Raw genomic sequence first — 15054 nt, 5'->3', positions numbered from 1 at the left:
TGAAATGAAGTAGGACCCAGCCAGAGGTTTTTTTAGTTTTGTTGTTTAGTTGCTCAGTCGTGTCTGACTACGACTCCATGGACTGTAGCTCGCCAGGCTCCTCTGTCCATGGGATTTGTTTAGATTTAATATGTATTTAGCCATGATACGTCTTAGTTGCAGCACCTGGGATCATCTATCTTTGTAGCAGCATGTGGGATCTTAAGTTGTGGCATTTGAACTGTTAGTTGAGGCACGTGAGATCTAGTTTCCTGACCAGGAATGAAACCTGGGCCCTCTGCTTTGGGAGCGCAGAGTCTTAGCCACCGGACCACCACGGAAGTCCCAGAGGTACTTTTTAAAGCACCCCAGATGATTTGAACTTGTGGCTAGGGTTGAGGACCACTCTTTCAATATGTGAATCTCATGTCTCCTCTCTGGCCAAATCCTCCAACACTTTGCCTTTCATTCAGTAGAAGCCAGTGGACTACAGGGCCATATGTGATCTGGCCTCCTGTGACCTCTTTCCTCCTCATTCTTTTCATTGCAGCCACACTGGCCTTTGGTTAATTGAACAAACAAGGTACACTTCTACCTCTGGGCCTTTGCCCTTGTCCCCTCTACCTGAAAAACTCCATCTAGCAATCTGCATGGCTTAATCCTCAACCTTCTTTAGGTCTGTGCTCAACCATCACCTTGGTGATGCCTTTCTAGTTCACCCTCTTTAAAATTGCAACTCCTGCTCACCATTCTCCTTTCCCTGCTCTATTTTTCCTTACAGCACTTGTCACCCTCTGACTTCTGATGTATTTTATGTACATTGTTTCTTCCTGGGGAGATTAGGAATTTTGTTACTTTTAAAAAAATGCTACATACTTTTTTTTATTGCCTGTCTGAAATACAGTAGGGGCTCATTAAATCTCCGCTGAATAACTGAATTTCTGTATGTGTTTTGGTGGAGGTTGGCGCATGGTTTGGGCCAGGTAGAATCTGAGGCACTAAGGGATACCAGGAGAGAGGTCTGGCACTTGGGTTTGAAGCAGATGATGACTGAAGCTGTAGGACCAGCCCAGAGGAACATGGACACAGGGACAGAGGAGCCGGCAAACCTGCTTCTCCCTATGTTCATCTTGCTGGGTGAGACCCCCATCTGCCTGGTCACCAGACAGGCAACAGAAGTCATCCTGGACTCCTCACCTCCGCATCTCACCTCTCAAGCAAGTTCTCTTATTATTGTCTAAATATAGCCAAAGTCTGCCGCTTCCCGTCTGTCTACACTATCACAGCTATCCCCTCCCCCAGACTACTGGCAACAACCCAGTCTTAGGTGCCTCTGTTCTCTACCACGAAGTTTAAATGGTTTTCTAAAATAGCTGACTTCCCTCCGTCGTCGGAAAATCAGTGGGCTCCTGCTGCCCTGGGGGGCCAAAGCCCAGCTCCCACAAGGCCTTCTGCGCACGTGGCCCCGATTCTTATCTAAAAGGGCATTTCTTGCCACTAAGCCTTTAGGCCCCCAAGGCGCAGGACCCCCTCACACCTCCTGGCCTGGGCTCAGGACTCCAAGCCGAGGAAATGATGCCTGTTGGGCAAGGCCTGCCTGCGTCCGGGCTGCCTACTCAGCCTCCTGAGCCTCGCCTCTCACACGCTCGTTACTGACACTGTCTGGCGGCCTGTCGCGTGGCTGGGGGCGCCTGAAGGAAGTATTGTAATGGCAAAGTGTCCGTGTGGGTCACTGCTGCGTCAGGTAGAGAAGACGGGCAAGGTAGCCCCAAGGAGGCAGAAGGGGAGCCAGTAGCCAGTCGGAAAAGCCAATGGGTGAGAGTATAGGGTGCTCGGCTGCGTCAGCGAGGACCGAACCGCCCTCAGGAGGAGGAGCCTGGGGTCCAGCGCCGCGCGAGCGGCCCTCGCTCCCACTAAGGGTCACTGGTCACTCTCCGCCCGCAGAACTGGCGGGGGTCGCAGGGCTAGGTCTCACCCGGCTGCCCTCCCAGGCGAGCTTCAGCATCCGAGCGGAAAGGGCGGGGACGCCCGCCAAGCCACGGAGTGGGTGGCCTGAGCTCTGCGGCCCCACAGGAAAGCAAGCAGGCATTCTTTCTGCGCAGGCGCGCCGCTCTGGCCGGGAGGGGCGGGGCCTGGACGGGTCGGGGGCGGAGTCACCTCTGGGCCCGCCTCCACTAGCTCCTTGGGCCGCCGAGTGCTGGGCACCCGGGCTATTCTAGGGGCTTCAGGTGAGCAGGGGGAACAGAGGGGTCAGGAGACCTCTTTCGAGGTCGGGTCGTCGGTCTGACTGCAGGCCCATCTGTCCTGCCGTCTGCCAACAGCCGCCTACGCGGAGAATGGGAGAACAAAGGGAGGGGGCGGTACTGGGGCCCCTGCGGGAATCCAGGGTCCCAGTGCCCCCGCCTTGCCCGCTGACACTTTCGGTTTCTCCCCGAGTCAGACGCGCCGCCCTAGAGACCCTGGGCCGGCGCTGGGCGCAGCTGCCTCTCCGCGTTTGCCTGTCGGTCTTTGTGTCTGTCTTTGTGTCTGTCTGCTGTCTTCGAGCTTGCCTCCACTTCTAGAACTAAACCTCTGGGACACAGACATCCCGCGAATCCTCGCCCCTCTCCCATGGCAGGTAAGTGGGCGCAAGGTCGAGGGTCTCCGTTATCCCCCCACGGACTTGGTAGCTCGGTGTCAGACGCATCCTCCGGGAATGTGCTCGGACTGGCTGTGTGGGGCCCCTCCCTTCCTCCCCGAGAAGCCGCCGCCCTGCTCCCCCGCCCCATCTTTCTCATTCTCTTCTCATCACATTTTCCCCGCAGCCTCGCGGCCTGTGGGCCAAGGGGTAAAGGGATGAAGTCAGGGACCCCTTCTAACCTACTCTTGTCCCCCCCACAGGCTACTTGCCCCCCAAAGGCTATGCCCCTTCGCCCCCACCTCCCTACCCTGTGACTGCTGGATACCCGGAGCCGGCACTGCATCCTGGGCCTGGGCCCGGCCAGGTGTCCGGGCCCGGGCAGGCACCAGTGCCTGTCCACGTGCCTGCCCCTGCGCCGGGCTTTGCTCTCTTCCCCTCGCCTGGCCCTGGGGCCCCGGGACCAGCTGCCCCCTTCTTGCCATTGCCAGGGGTGCCTTCTGGCCTCGAATTCCTGGTGCAGGTGAGTGGGAGGGAGGGAGGAAGGAAGGAAGGAAGGGAGGGAGGAGTGGCAGGGAGGGGCCCAGGCGACTAGGCCGGCCAGCTGATGTCCGCCTGGCCCCCACTGTCTTTCCAGATTGATCAGATCTTGATTCACCAGAAGGCTGAGCCAGTGGAAAGTGAGTGGAAGGAGGAATAGGTTGGGCCTCATCACGGGGGCAAATAGTGGGCTCTGGGGCAGGCGCTGGTGTCGGAGCCTCAGCATGTCACCCCTTGGCAGCGGTCTTGGGCTGGGAGACCTGTAACCGCTACGAACTGCGCTCCGGGGCTGGACAACCCCTGGGTCAGGCGGCGGAGGAGAGCAACTGCTGTGCCCGGCTGTGCTGTGGTGCCCGCCGGCCCCTGCGGGTTCGCCTGGTGGACCCCGGGGACAGAGAGGTGCTGCGCCTGCTCCGCCCCCTCCACTGTGGCTGCAGCTGCTGTCCGTGTGGCCTCCAGGAGGTGAGTGGAGAAGGCTGAGCCCAGAGAGAAACTTGGATAAGGGGCTGGCCAGTGATGGCGGCAGAACTTAGGTGAGGCATGGGATGAGATCGTCTTCTGATTGGAGTTGGCCAGCAGCAGGTGGGATGGGAGGCCTAGTGAGAGGGAAGACAGGTGGTCTAGTGAATGGGGATGGGAGGTCTCATGAGGGGAAACAGATGATAGAGCTAGACTGGTGAGAGTTTGGGGGCCAGGGTACCTGGCTGGCAGTGATTCTGTCTGTTTCCCACTCCAGATGGAAGTCCAGGCTCCACCCGGCACCACCATTGGCCATGTTCTACAGACCTGGCATCCTTTCATCCCCAAGTTCTCCATTCAGGATGCTGACCGCCAGACCCTCCTGAGAGTGGTGGGGCCCTGCTGGACGTGTGGCTGTGGCACAGACACCAACTTTGAGGTATCAGGAATAAGGGGAGATTCCTGGGACCTTCATAAACCAAGGCATTCATGAGGCAGGATAGTCAAGAGCTCATTAATCCAAACCTGCTGTGATGCCTACCACATTGCTGGCTTTCCTCTACTCAAAAATAAGATGGACCAGGGTCTTATGAAAACATGGCTTAGAGGATTTCATCTTAAGGGCCAATGCTGATTGCAATCTGCAACCTTATGTTGAGGGAGAGAAAAATAATCTTAGGCCAGGCTGGATTTAGGGTGAAGGATGATTATTGAGTGTGCCTTGGGCTGGGCCCACATGGCTGCTGTGTGTGTGAGTTCGTGAGCCCAGGCCCTGGAACAAGCACTGATTTCACTTGTTAACATCCTGTGGCTTGCCTTGCCAAATGTCCACCCATCCACCCCTAGTCTGAAATCCAGGTGATGTCCTTCTTACCATACATTCTGGTCACCAACCTGGAGCCTAGAGAATCCAAGTGGTGACCATTTAAGAGTAAAGCCTGGGAAGCACCTCCTTTTCTAGAAGATAAAGGCACTTGAATACTTTAAGAGATAATTATATGTGTAGATAAGGGAGGAAACGACAGGTATAGTCTGGTAGACTTTCCAAGGCTTCTGATAAGGTGCTCTGCCTAAGGTTACTTTTTGAAACTGAGTCACCTTGGTACCTGGGGAAAGCTTCTTTGATAGGAACTCATTGGCAAAGAGATAATTTGGTGATATCTGGATGGGAATATGTAGACTACATGGTTCTCATCAGGTCAGTCTTCCTCTTATGCAATATGAATGGTCCACATTTGGGGTTGTGCCCTTGGGACCACAGGGCTGGCTGGGAGAGGCCCTGCCCAACCTGGGACTGGTCTGCAGGAAGTGCCCCAGGGCTGTAGGATCTTTGGGGAAGGGGATGGGCAGGACATCACTCCAGTTCTAGCCACAGGAGAATGAGCGGAGGATAAAGTCCAGGTGGCCACTGTGAATTACCACCCAGATTGGCAGGGCCTGTTGCTGCTGGGCTCAGAGAGGCCAGTGAAGACCCTGGTCCTCAGAAGCCACTTTCTACTGCCCCCTCCTCCCACTGGATGGACTTGTATCCACCCAGGATGAGGCTTGCATGCTGCACTAGACAGAGCCCTCACTACCTTGCAGATGAGAGGACACCCCTCTGGGCCATCTAGGAGCCTGGTTGGCTGAGCACAATCAGGCATTTAGCAGCCTCTTTTAGCCCCTCTGGCCAGGCTACTCTGTACAGGGCACAAACTGCACCAACCGTTGGTGGCAAGGACTTTGGTAACCAAAACAAACCTAGCAACTGGCCATCCGCTAAGGAGATTAGATTGTATTGTGCTTCTGTTTCTCCCAACACTGATGTTTAGTAATCATGGGTGGCCTTTCAAGAGCCACAGATCCAAGTTGCCATCCCGATTTTTCTTGTGGACTCACAAGGTAACTTCGGGTGGCTCAGTGTCCCGATGTCACATGGAACCCAAAGGCTTTGGGAGGATTCACTATGTGTACAGCCTGCACAGTTCATAACCAGGGACTGTGGAAGTGGGACTGGAGACAGATGAGACCAGGCACACCCCTTCCACGTGGGATCTCCCTTCCTCCCTCTTTCCTGCCAGGTGAAGACCCCAGACGAATCCCGCAGTGTGGGCCGCATCAGCAAACAGTGGGGGGGCCTGCTCCGAGAAGCCCTCACTGACACAGATGACTTCGGCCTGCAGTTCCCGCTGGACCTGGACGTGAGGGTGAAGGCTGTGCTGCTCGGAGCCACGTTCCTCATTGTGAGTTGGCGGCCCTTGCTCCTCCCCCAACTACCCCTTCTGCTCTCACTCAGAGGTTCTGAGTGCTTCTTGGCCTCCTGCTAGGAGAGGTTCAGGGACAGAGTCTTTAAGGGTTTGGGGTTCCAGACCTGGGTTGTAATAGCTGAGCCAGGCTGGCCCAGCCAGATATCCTGCTGACCATGCCCTCCCCTCAGGACTACATGTTCTTCGAGAAGCGAGGAGGCGCTGGACCCTCTGCCATCACCAGTTAGAGGCCTTCTCTGGGTGAGGAGACCATCAACTCAACCAGAATTCAGGATGGTCACTCGCCCTGGCCCCTGCTCAGAGGCAGCCCCTTTCCTCCGTGTACACTGCAGGCGAGAGACAGGGAAGCCTGAGAGGCTGGGGGCTTGGTGCCCCATCCCTCCCCTGCTCCCCTGGCCTCCTTCACCCGTGGCCCCTACAGAAGGGTATGTATGAGAGCCCTTCCCCTGCTACTTCCCACATCTCCAGTGGTCCCTCAGCATGCAGGCATATCGGCTTTCAAATGTTCCCTACCCACTTCCTCCCAATCCCTTCCAGGGTCTCTGCTCCAGATGAGGCCTTAGAATGCAGGACTCGGGTTTTCTGACAGGGCTGGGGGTGGGAAAGGCACCAAAGATGGCAGACCTGGCCACCCTTTCCCTGCATCAGCTTGGCCAATTCATTCAGCCTCAGACGATGGCACTCTGAGGGCATCCTACCTCCCCACTAGGGCCAGGACCCCAGTGCCAACTTCCTCTCCCTCAGCTGGTGCTTGCTGCAACTTCCTGTGCCTTAACCACCTGTTCCTTCCCTTGTCCCAGGAAGGAAGCTGTATCTTTTTATGTTACATTCATATAAACTTTGTAACTTTTTGCACAGTGGAAGATGTATGTGATAGGAGAGGGCAGGAGAGAGAGTTGGGTGTGGGAAGAGACAAAGGGAAATATGACAGCTGGGATGGGCAGGGTCTGGCCCATCTCATAATCCACACTGCCAAGATCATGTGTCCTTGAGTCTAAGAGAGCCCCTTTCATCACCCATGATGGCCCCAGACCACGCCAAGGCAGCTGAGGCTATATTCCCCAAGTCATCCAAGATGGCTGCCCCCACAGAGCCCAGTGTGGTAGCTGATGGCAGTTCAGGATGGCTTCTCCCGTGACCCAGAATGGCCTTGTGCTCATTTTCTGTAGTGACAGAAGCTTCCTGTGGGTATGATGTGGCACAGCTCCACTCTTCCAAGTATGCCCTCTTGTTGGGCAGAGTGGACTAGATCCTCCTATGGCCAAGGGAGTTTGTGCCCTCAGAGGCCAAGGGGCAGGTGAGGAGACACCAGTGCCCGATGCTGGGCTCCTCCTGTACCTATCACAGGCCTGTTGGGACCTTGTTCTGCTTCTGCCTGGTCTCATGTGGCCAGGCCCTTGGTCTGTCTGGTGTCTGTGCCCAAAGGAACAAAGCTCAGGGCCGGGCCAGGACATAGCGGCTGGCGGCCGAGAGGTCCCACTGGTAACGCTCCAGGATGCGCCGGCAGTCCGCTCTGGACCAGCTACTGAGGTAGAAAAGCTGCTCTACCTGTGGGGGTGGGAGGATAGGCAGTTGACTGCCAGACAGCAGGGCCAGGAAGGGCGGGAACCAGGGGAAGGGTCGGACTTTACCTTGAGGTTCCGTATGGCAGAAACCACATCTCCCCCGGTGGCTCTTAGAGCAGCCTGGCACTCCTGGTGGGTGACTCCGTGCACACTCAGCTCCACCTGCCGGGGACGAAGCCTCACTTAGGCCCCTTCCCCAGTCTGTAGCCCCTCTGGACACCGGGCCACTTCAGGGAGACCTCACCTCCAAAACCCTCCTCTGCAGCTCAGGGTCAGACAAGGGTCGTCCGGAGGGGATGGCGGCTTTGCTGGCTCCAGGTGCTCCTACGGGGTGACTCTGGGGGGATTCTCTTTTGGGCCAGGGAGGCCGCTCCCTGGAAGGCTGGGAAGAGCTGGTGGCCATGGGAAGGCGGGGTGACCGGCTTGGGGGTCCCTGGGGCCCAGTTCTGGCATGTCGAAGTTCAGGGGGGCTCGACCCGCCTCCTGTGGGGCGGGGACCCAGGGAAAGAACCGACTCCAGACTCTTGGAAATGCCTGCATATTTGAGAAAGAAACCACAACTTGAGAGGAAGCCCAGCTGCCTTCTTTCTCTGGCTATCTGTGCTGTCCTCGGGGTGGTCCTCTGTCCAGGCGGACCAGAACCCAGATGTGCAGGATGGATGCCCATATCCAGGCAGCCAGGGGGCCCAGAGAGCGGCCCAGGGCTGCAGGGGGGAGATGCTGCCCAAAGTCCAGCCAGCATGTCAGCAGGCAGAGGAAGGGCAGGACACGATAGGTGGGGAGATCACAGATACAATCAGAGCAAGGGGCGCTGTTGGAGGGTGATTCCAGACCTCCTGGGAGACACCGCAGGCTGTCCCCACCGCCACACCCACCTTTAGTCCTCTGCAGAGCCACATTCCTTCTCTGGCCCCGAGCCTGAGGGGCATCCTGAAGCTTTGCCTTCCCTCTGTCCCTGTCGGAGAGTGTTCCAGTTCATTCTCCACCCCCACCCCAGAGAGCAGTGCCCTCCCCCAAAGAATCTCTGGGGCCTCCAAGCAGGCTGAGACCTGAGGCACGTCCAACCTCCCCTCCACCTTTACCCCTTCCCCTCCACCTTCCCCTCTCTGGGGCCTCCAGGCAGGCTGAGACCTGAGGCACGTCCAGCCTCCCCTCCATCTTTACCCACCTCCCTCCAACTTCACCTTTCTCCCCTCCACCTTCACCTCCCCCACAGGCTCCCCTTCCAGAAAAGGGGGAGCCTGCTGGGCTTGGTTGGTTCCCTAGCCTAGCTCTGGCCCCAACTCTTTCATGTCCTTACCCATCTGCGTTTCTCTGGTGTCGCTCTACCCGGGCAGGGGTGCCTCTGAGGATGGGGCGGGTGGCTGGTGGGTCTACCAGTGTCACCGCTGAGGCTGGGAAGCTGCCCACTTTGAACGTGCGACCGTTCTGGCCCTTCCAGGTTGTGGAGTCAGGGCTGTGGGAAGAGGTGAAAGGGCTGGGAGCCAGGGGACAGTGGGGGCTGGGCCCCAGTCCACATTCAGCTCACAAGCTGTGCGCTACGGAGCCACATCTGCCTGGAGGAAGGGATGCTTTTTTCTCTTTAATACAAAAGGGCTCTATAGGCCAGCGGTGGCTCTAGGGGGGGAGGCCAGGACTGTGGTAGAGCGCTTGGGGTGGGGAGAGGAGGCAGAGGCCTGGGGTTCAAGGAACTGGGGGGAAGCTGAGCTGGGACCAGCATCAGGAGGGTTGGAAGAGTGTCCTCCTGGGGCTGGGTGGGAGGCATGAGACCCTCACCTGCCCTCAATGATAGTGATGGGGTCACCAGGCTCCATCCTCAGAGCACCGGCCTCCATGACCTCCCTCACACAACGTCCCTCAGGAGGCCAGGCCTGTAGAGACAGGAAGAAAGGGTGGGTGGGCTTGTGGCATGAGTCACAAGGGTAATGTCATGGGAACAGAGGAGAGACTGTTCATGCACCCATCAAGCAAACCCCTACCAGGTGTGTCCTGGGCCCAGGGGGGAATGGTCCCTGTCTCTTGGTTGTAATCCAGTGGAGGCAGACCTGGATTCCATGCCAAGCTGGACACAGCCCAGGGGTCAGGAAGCAACAAAAGGGGACCCTGCCTCTATCTAGGGGGCCAAGGGGAGAGTCACCCTGTACACTTTCACTCCATACCCAGGCCCATCAGATCTGCCTCCCAAGCACCTCTGGGAATTCTCCACTTCTCTGTAGCACCACTGCCTCCACCTTCATCCAGACCTCTTCCTCTCACTTCTGCTTCACAGTCACTGCAGTCTACTGGTCTTCCCATCTTCAGTCTCATCCTTCTAATCCATTCTTGCACCACACCTGAGTATGTGCTATGCTAAGTCGTTTCAGTTGTATTCAACTCTTTGCAACCCCATGGACTGTAGCCCACCAGGCTCCTCTGTCCATGGGGTTCTCCAGGCAAGAATACTGGAGTGGGTTGCCATGCCCTCCTCCAGGGATTTCCCCAACCCAGGGATAGAACCCATGTCTCTTACGTCACCTGCATGGCAGGCGGGTTCTTTACCACTAACACTACCAAGGAAACCAGAGTGACATATATATATAAGGATGGCTTGTAACTTTCCTGCTCACAACCCTTACGTGGCCCCCAGATGTCCTCAGAGTTAAGGACTAAACTCCTTTAATGTTAGAGTATATAGTGATTTAGGGCACAGCTCTGCAGTCAGTGACTGGTGCAGCTCTCCATTCCTCCACTTCCTGTGTGACCTTAGGCAAATCACTTAAACTGTCAGTGTCTTAACTGCCCCCTCCCTAAGATCGAGCTGGGTTGTTGTGAGGGCTGAATGAGTGAAGATGCATCAGGATACACGGAGAGCACTTAGTACAGTATCTTACACATACCAAGCGCTCTCAGTGCTAGCACCGGTTATTTACCCTGTCTTATAAGTCCCTCCTTGGTGCGCCCCCAAAGTGCCTCTGCCACCTTGGTCACTGTACTTCCCCCTCCCACGCTGAACCTTTCCTCTGCCTGCCAAACACCCACTGCATCCTGCCGCTCTGGGCTCCCCTCTCTCTTCCCCAGCCCCCAGCCAGCAGAAACTAGACCCCAGCTGTCTCCCTGGGGCTCTGAGGACCCTAAAGGTGGGGAATGAATCTGCTCTGTAGAGTCAGGTCCCAGACCCCAAACTGGGAGTCAGTATACATCCATCTTGTGCATGGGACCTGGGAAAGGAAGCAGACGCAAGAGAGACGGGGTTTCCGGGGAGGCAGGAGCTCCCACCTCTTGAAGCAGCCCCTCTAGGTCGGAAAAGGTGGGCCGGTCAGCAGGGTGGGAGGCCCAGCAGCGCAAGGCCAGGGTGTAGAGGGCCCTGGAGCAGAGAGGAGGCTTGGGCAGGCGGGCTCGGTCCTTCTCCAGCCGTTGCAGGATGAGGTATGGCGGGACCCCGGCCCAGGGCTCCTCGCCCCCAGCGAACATCTCCCACAGCGTCACCCCATACATCCACACGTCCGAGGCAGACGAGAAGGCCCCGTGGCGCAGGCTCTCGGGCGCACACCTGCGGAAGCGGAGCTGAAGGGGGCCGGACGTGTGCGCAGGGTGTGCGCCCGGAGCGCCCACCTGCCACTGGGCACGCCCCCTTAATGCGGCCTGCCGTCCTGCGTTCCTTCCAAAGTCCTCCTTTCTCGGCCCTTCCAGACCGGAAGACTCCTCTAGTCCCCGCCTCCCTCAGAGGACCACCCCCTCGGCTCCTGCCCCCAGATCCTGCCCCTCCGCCCAGGTTCTCACCAGGCAAAGGGGATGCGTCGGGGCCCGCCCATGATGTAGCGGCCCCGGGCGCCGCCCAGCGGTCGCACCAGCCCGAAGTCAGCCACCTTGATGGTGCGCGGTGAAGCCAGCAGCAGGTTGCGCGTGGCCAGGTCTCGGTGGACCAGCCCACGGGCCCCCAGGTACGCCATGGCCCCCGCCACCTGCCGCAGGAAGAGGCAGAGCAAGGCCAGGGCCAGCGGGGGCGTGGGGGCTGGGGCCGTCAGACGCGCGTGCAGGGAGCCCAGGGGCGCCAGCTCCATCACCTGCAGGAGCATGTCGGTGTGAGCGGTGGTCCGGCCCCATGAGACCCTAGCGCTCATTCTCCTGTAGCCCATCGGCCCGGGGACTGTCCCTGGTACCAGCGTCGGGGTTTGCTCACCATCTGCAGAGGCTGACCCAGTACAAGGCCGTGCAGACGCAGCACGTGTGGATGCTCCAAGTTCATCATGACAGACACTTCTCTCAGGAAGTCCTCTAGCTCAGTGCCCTCGGGACCTTCGGGACCCACCCGGAGGGACTTGACAGCCACTGGGACCTGGGCGTGGGGGGAAGCACCGTCAGGCACGGGAGCAAACAGTTAAGCCAAGGCCAGAGCAGAGAGGGCCCTCAGAGAGGGGGCAGCTGGCCCAAGATCCCAGAATGAAGTAGGCTCCCTGGACACTCACAGTCTGGCCGCTGGGTAGTGTCCACAGCCCTCGGTGCACCATGCCAAAGCAGCCGGAGCCCAAAAGCTCCCCTCGGCACACAGCCCGGTTTGGGATCAGACATTTGAGTCTCCCATCTGGCTCAGGGAGGGATGGAAGGCTATCTGAGGGTGGGGTGGTCTCCTTTTGCCCAGAGGCAAAGCCCCCAAGGATCTGAAACAAGGATGGGAAATCAGGTGTGTGGAACCCTGTTTACACTCTTCTCTGCCACTCAGCCTGCCCCTTACCCAGGCCTGAGCTGGCCCTGAAAAGCCTCTTGCCCCCACCCCAAAACACACACCTTGTAGACCCAATTCTTAGACTTGAGCCCCGAACGGTGCCTCTTCAGAGCTTCAGCCAGTCTACGTTGGGCTGAGGGAGGCCAGAATCAGAGGGATGGGGTAATGGGGGCGGCAGGGAGCAGGATGCAAGGGATTTACAAGCAAGAAGAAGGCTGGGGTGTGTGGTGGTTGGAGGAGAGTCGCAACTAACAGGCTGGGGAAGGAAACAGTAGGGCCTAGTGGCAGGGGACTCTCACCAGGCCGGCCCATGCCAATGCCATCCAGATCTTCAGCTCTTACAAAGTCGAAGTGCTCCGGCCGAGTCACGTTAAGCTCCTCCAGGATGGGCCGGTAAAACTGGGCCAGCTGGAGGTCTCGGAGCAGCCGCAGCAGCCACAGGGAACCCGCCTCAGGGAGCATGTCTAGAGGACGGACCCCTGTGAGGCCCCGTCCTCCAGTCACATGGTCCAGGGTAGTCACCTGAGACACTCAGGCACCAGAGACATGGTTGCCAGTTCCACCCGCAAACCCTCAGAAACACTCAGGTACAGAGGGAGGGAATCTCAGGATCAGCCAGGAATCCTGCCCCTCATACACACAAACCCCACCCAGGAAGAACGTTCTCCTCACACCTAAGATTTTAGCACCTAGCAGACTTCAGGTGTGTGGCCCCGCTCTGAGATATGGCACACTGCCTGTACCCCCGTGCATGCTAAGTCGCTTCAGTCATGTCCAACTCTTTGCAACCCTATGGACTGTAACCCACCAGGCTCCTCTGTCCTTGGAATTCTCCAGGCAAGAATACAAGAGTGGGTTGCCATGCCCTCCTCCAGGGAATCTTCCTGACCCAGGGATGGAACCCGCATCTCTTATGTCTTCTGCATTGGCAGGTGGGTTCTTTACCTCTAGTGCCACCTGGGAAGCCCTGCCTGTACCCCTAGGCCACCCAGATATACTGCCTCTTAGACTTGGGGTGCACCCTTGTACACACCCACTCAGGTACACCGGAGACATTCTGATCCACCACATACACTCCAGAGATGCCCAGATACACTAACCACACTTCAGACACAGAGGTACAACAGACACACACATCACACCTATAGATCCCCTAGAGATATGATGCAAAAGACACCAGAGACACATGATACATGTCCACTCCCAGCTGAGGCATATATTAGCTGCCGCAAGACACCAGGCTTCCTGCCACATACCCCTCACACACCCCCTTGAGACATGTTGAGTTTACTGCCTTCAAGATTCACCGGCCCTCACGTGTGAGACACCTAGGTCCACACAACACACAAGACATCAAGCTTTGGTGTCCACATGTACCTGAGATATGCCGGTAGGCTGCCCCCTCTGCCCAGAGTCATTGCCTCTTCCACACCCTAGGCAGCAACATGTGAAATCAAATCGGGCATTTGTGACGGGCGGTAAACCTCAGGTACTGCTCAGAGACACCCAGGCTGCCAGGTACACAGTCCCCTCCCCACCCACCTGAGCTCAGATCCCGAGACAGAGCCCGGCTGGCACACGGGAGTCCCAGGCAACTCCACCAGTCTTTATTCAATAAGGCTCTCGGTGCCGGCTGTCTGCGCACACTCTCCCTCACACACACCTGCCCCCCTCCCACCCCTACTTAGTTAAGCCCGGAGGAAGCGAAGGGCCCCAGGCTGGGTCCCGAGGGACGCTCGGAAGTGGCGAGGAACCGCGGGCCACAGCAGGGGCGGGGGGAGGAGAAAGTTCAGGGTGCTAAGCACATCCGGACCAGTGGCCAGGTGAGAAGTGGACGGACAGCACGAGATGGGGGACAGGAGGAAACGTGGCCGCGGAAGAGAAGGACCGGGGAGGGGAGGCTCGCACCCCCGGACGCGCCCCCAAACGAAGGCCGCCCCGCCAGCCCGGCCCCCAGAGCCCCTGCCTCTTCGGACCCTCACCTGGCGAAGGCGGAAGCAGCGGCTGGGGAGCCGCCCAGGCTGCCGGGACTAAATCCCGGGGAGGGCAGGACCGAAGCCGCGGGGCGGGGCCTGGCGGCTTGGCCCGGGTTCCCCGAGGGATGAGGTGGTGGCGGGGGGCGGGGGAGGGGGTGGATGAGGTGGGGGTTGGTGCTGGCGGCCGGCCAGCCAGGCCAGACCCTGGGGGGTCTCCCTTCGCAGGTCCTTTGCTCGCCCCCTTCCCACCCTCTCTCCACCTTCCCGCCCTCTTTTCAGACTTCTCCAAAGAACTTCTCACCCCTTCCCAGACTTCCTCATCGGTGTCTCGTTCCCCCTTCACCCCTGCCCCGTGCCCACTTCAACCGAATCCTCCACCTCCCTCAACCAGCGCCCCACCCACGAAATGAATAACCCCTGGTAGAGAGACCCGCCCAGGGCCCGGGGATAAAGCTAAACAGGACAGAGTCCCTGAGAGGGCTTCATGGCACTCTGATGCAGAAAGCCGGCCTGGAGCAGCTTTCTGGGCTGTGAAATGGCGCCACGACCGAGGTGTTGATGGTGGCGCAGGTAGTCAGCTCCAGACCGACCGCACGGAGTCGCTAAGATTAAAGCCCTTGGCCTTTCCCCCTGCTCTGAGTGTCCTTTCCCGGTCTCATGTGCTGCCCCCGAAATGGACCTTTTGGGGAGCTCCCCAAGGTGCAACATGTAGGGGGCTCTGGAGCAAGTGGGGTGGAGACAGCTTCTGAGTGGCTCCTCAGCCCAATTCCAGCTTGGTACCTGGTCTTGGTGATCCAGGGCAGCGCTCCATACCTCAGGGCACAACTTCCCATCTCTGGCACTTCCTGGCCTCCTTCTGGCCCCTCCCACCTGTTACCTCTGCTGACACCAGGGTTCTGTACACTTCTGCTTGCCCTGTGGGGCGGAGACATAGTCTGGCTCCAAGAAGGCTCTGAGAAGGAGTATGCCC

At 58.4% G+C, this 15054-nt stretch overlaps 2 protein-coding genes across 6 annotated transcripts; one reads left to right on the top strand and one right to left on the bottom strand.

Moving 5' to 3' along the window:
- The first annotated feature begins 1748 nt into the window (after positions 1–1748).
- PLSCR3 (phospholipid scramblase 3) lies at positions 1749–6692 on the top strand. Of its 2 annotated transcripts, XM_019982108.2 has the most exons (8): positions 1749–2207; positions 2420–2596; positions 2860–3119; positions 3234–3276; positions 3378–3598; positions 3873–4034; positions 5656–5817; positions 6012–6692. In XM_019982108.2, exons 2-8 carry the CDS (start codon positions 2590–2592, stop codon positions 6066–6068), a joined length of 912 nt encoding a protein of 303 aa, XP_019837667.2. In that variant the 5' UTR covers positions 1749–2207; positions 2420–2589; the 3' UTR covers positions 6069–6692. The 2 variants fall into 2 exon arrangements, with proteins under 2 accessions (XP_019837667.2, XP_019837666.2); XM_019982107.2 differs by having other exon boundaries at positions 1749–2596.
- Positions 6676–14997, bottom strand: TNK1 (tyrosine kinase non receptor 1). 4 transcript variants are annotated; one of them, XM_019982105.2, is made up of 13 exons: positions 14865–14997; positions 12408–12572; positions 12171–12241; positions 11852–12043; positions 11566–11721; positions 11166–11449; positions 10662–10935; positions 9183–9277; positions 8707–8862; positions 8282–8361; positions 7651–7940; positions 7473–7568; positions 6676–7389 (listed from the first exon to the last, which is right to left on the bottom strand). In XM_019982105.2, exons 1-13 carry the CDS (start codon positions 14893–14895, stop codon positions 7276–7278), a joined length of 2004 nt encoding a protein of 667 aa, XP_019837664.1. In that variant the 5' UTR covers positions 14896–14997; the 3' UTR covers positions 6676–7275. The 4 variants fall into 4 exon arrangements, with proteins under 4 accessions (XP_019837664.1, XP_070629084.1, XP_070629085.1 ...); XM_070772983.1 differs by lacking the exon at positions 14865–14997 and adding an exon at positions 14091–14204; XM_070772984.1 differs by lacking the exon at positions 14865–14997 and adding an exon at positions 13486–14006.
- Between the last annotated feature and the right edge of the window lie 57 nt (positions 14998–15054).

Source organism: Bos indicus, chromosome 19, assembly GCF_029378745.1.
Source record: "Bos indicus isolate NIAB-ARS_2022 breed Sahiwal x Tharparkar chromosome 19, NIAB-ARS_B.indTharparkar_mat_pri_1.0, whole genome shotgun sequence".
NCBI lineage: Eukaryota > Metazoa > Chordata > Mammalia > Artiodactyla > Bovidae > Bos > Bos indicus.
This window is presented reverse-complemented; position numbering and strand designations above follow the sequence as displayed.

Coding starts and splice junctions, on each gene's coding strand:
- TNK1 (XM_019982105.2), bottom strand. CDS start 14,895: ATGGAGCGCTGCCCTGGATCACCAAGACCAG. Junction 11,722..11,851: donor CACTACCCAGCGGCCAGACT/GTGAGTGTCCAG, acceptor CCCCACGCCCAG/GTCCCAGTGGCTGTCAAGTC. Junction 9,278..10,661: donor TAGAGGGGCTGCTTCAAGAG/GTGGGAGCTCCT, acceptor CTGTCTCTACAG/GCCTGGCCTCCTGAGGGACG.
- PLSCR3 (XM_019982108.2), top strand. Junction 3,120..3,233: donor GCCTCGAATTCCTGGTGCAG/GTGAGTGGGAGG, acceptor CTGTCTTTCCAG/ATTGATCAGATCTTGATTCA. Junction 3,277..3,377: donor GAAGGCTGAGCCAGTGGAAA/GTGAGTGGAAGG, acceptor ACCCCTTGGCAG/CGGTCTTGGGCTGGGAGACC.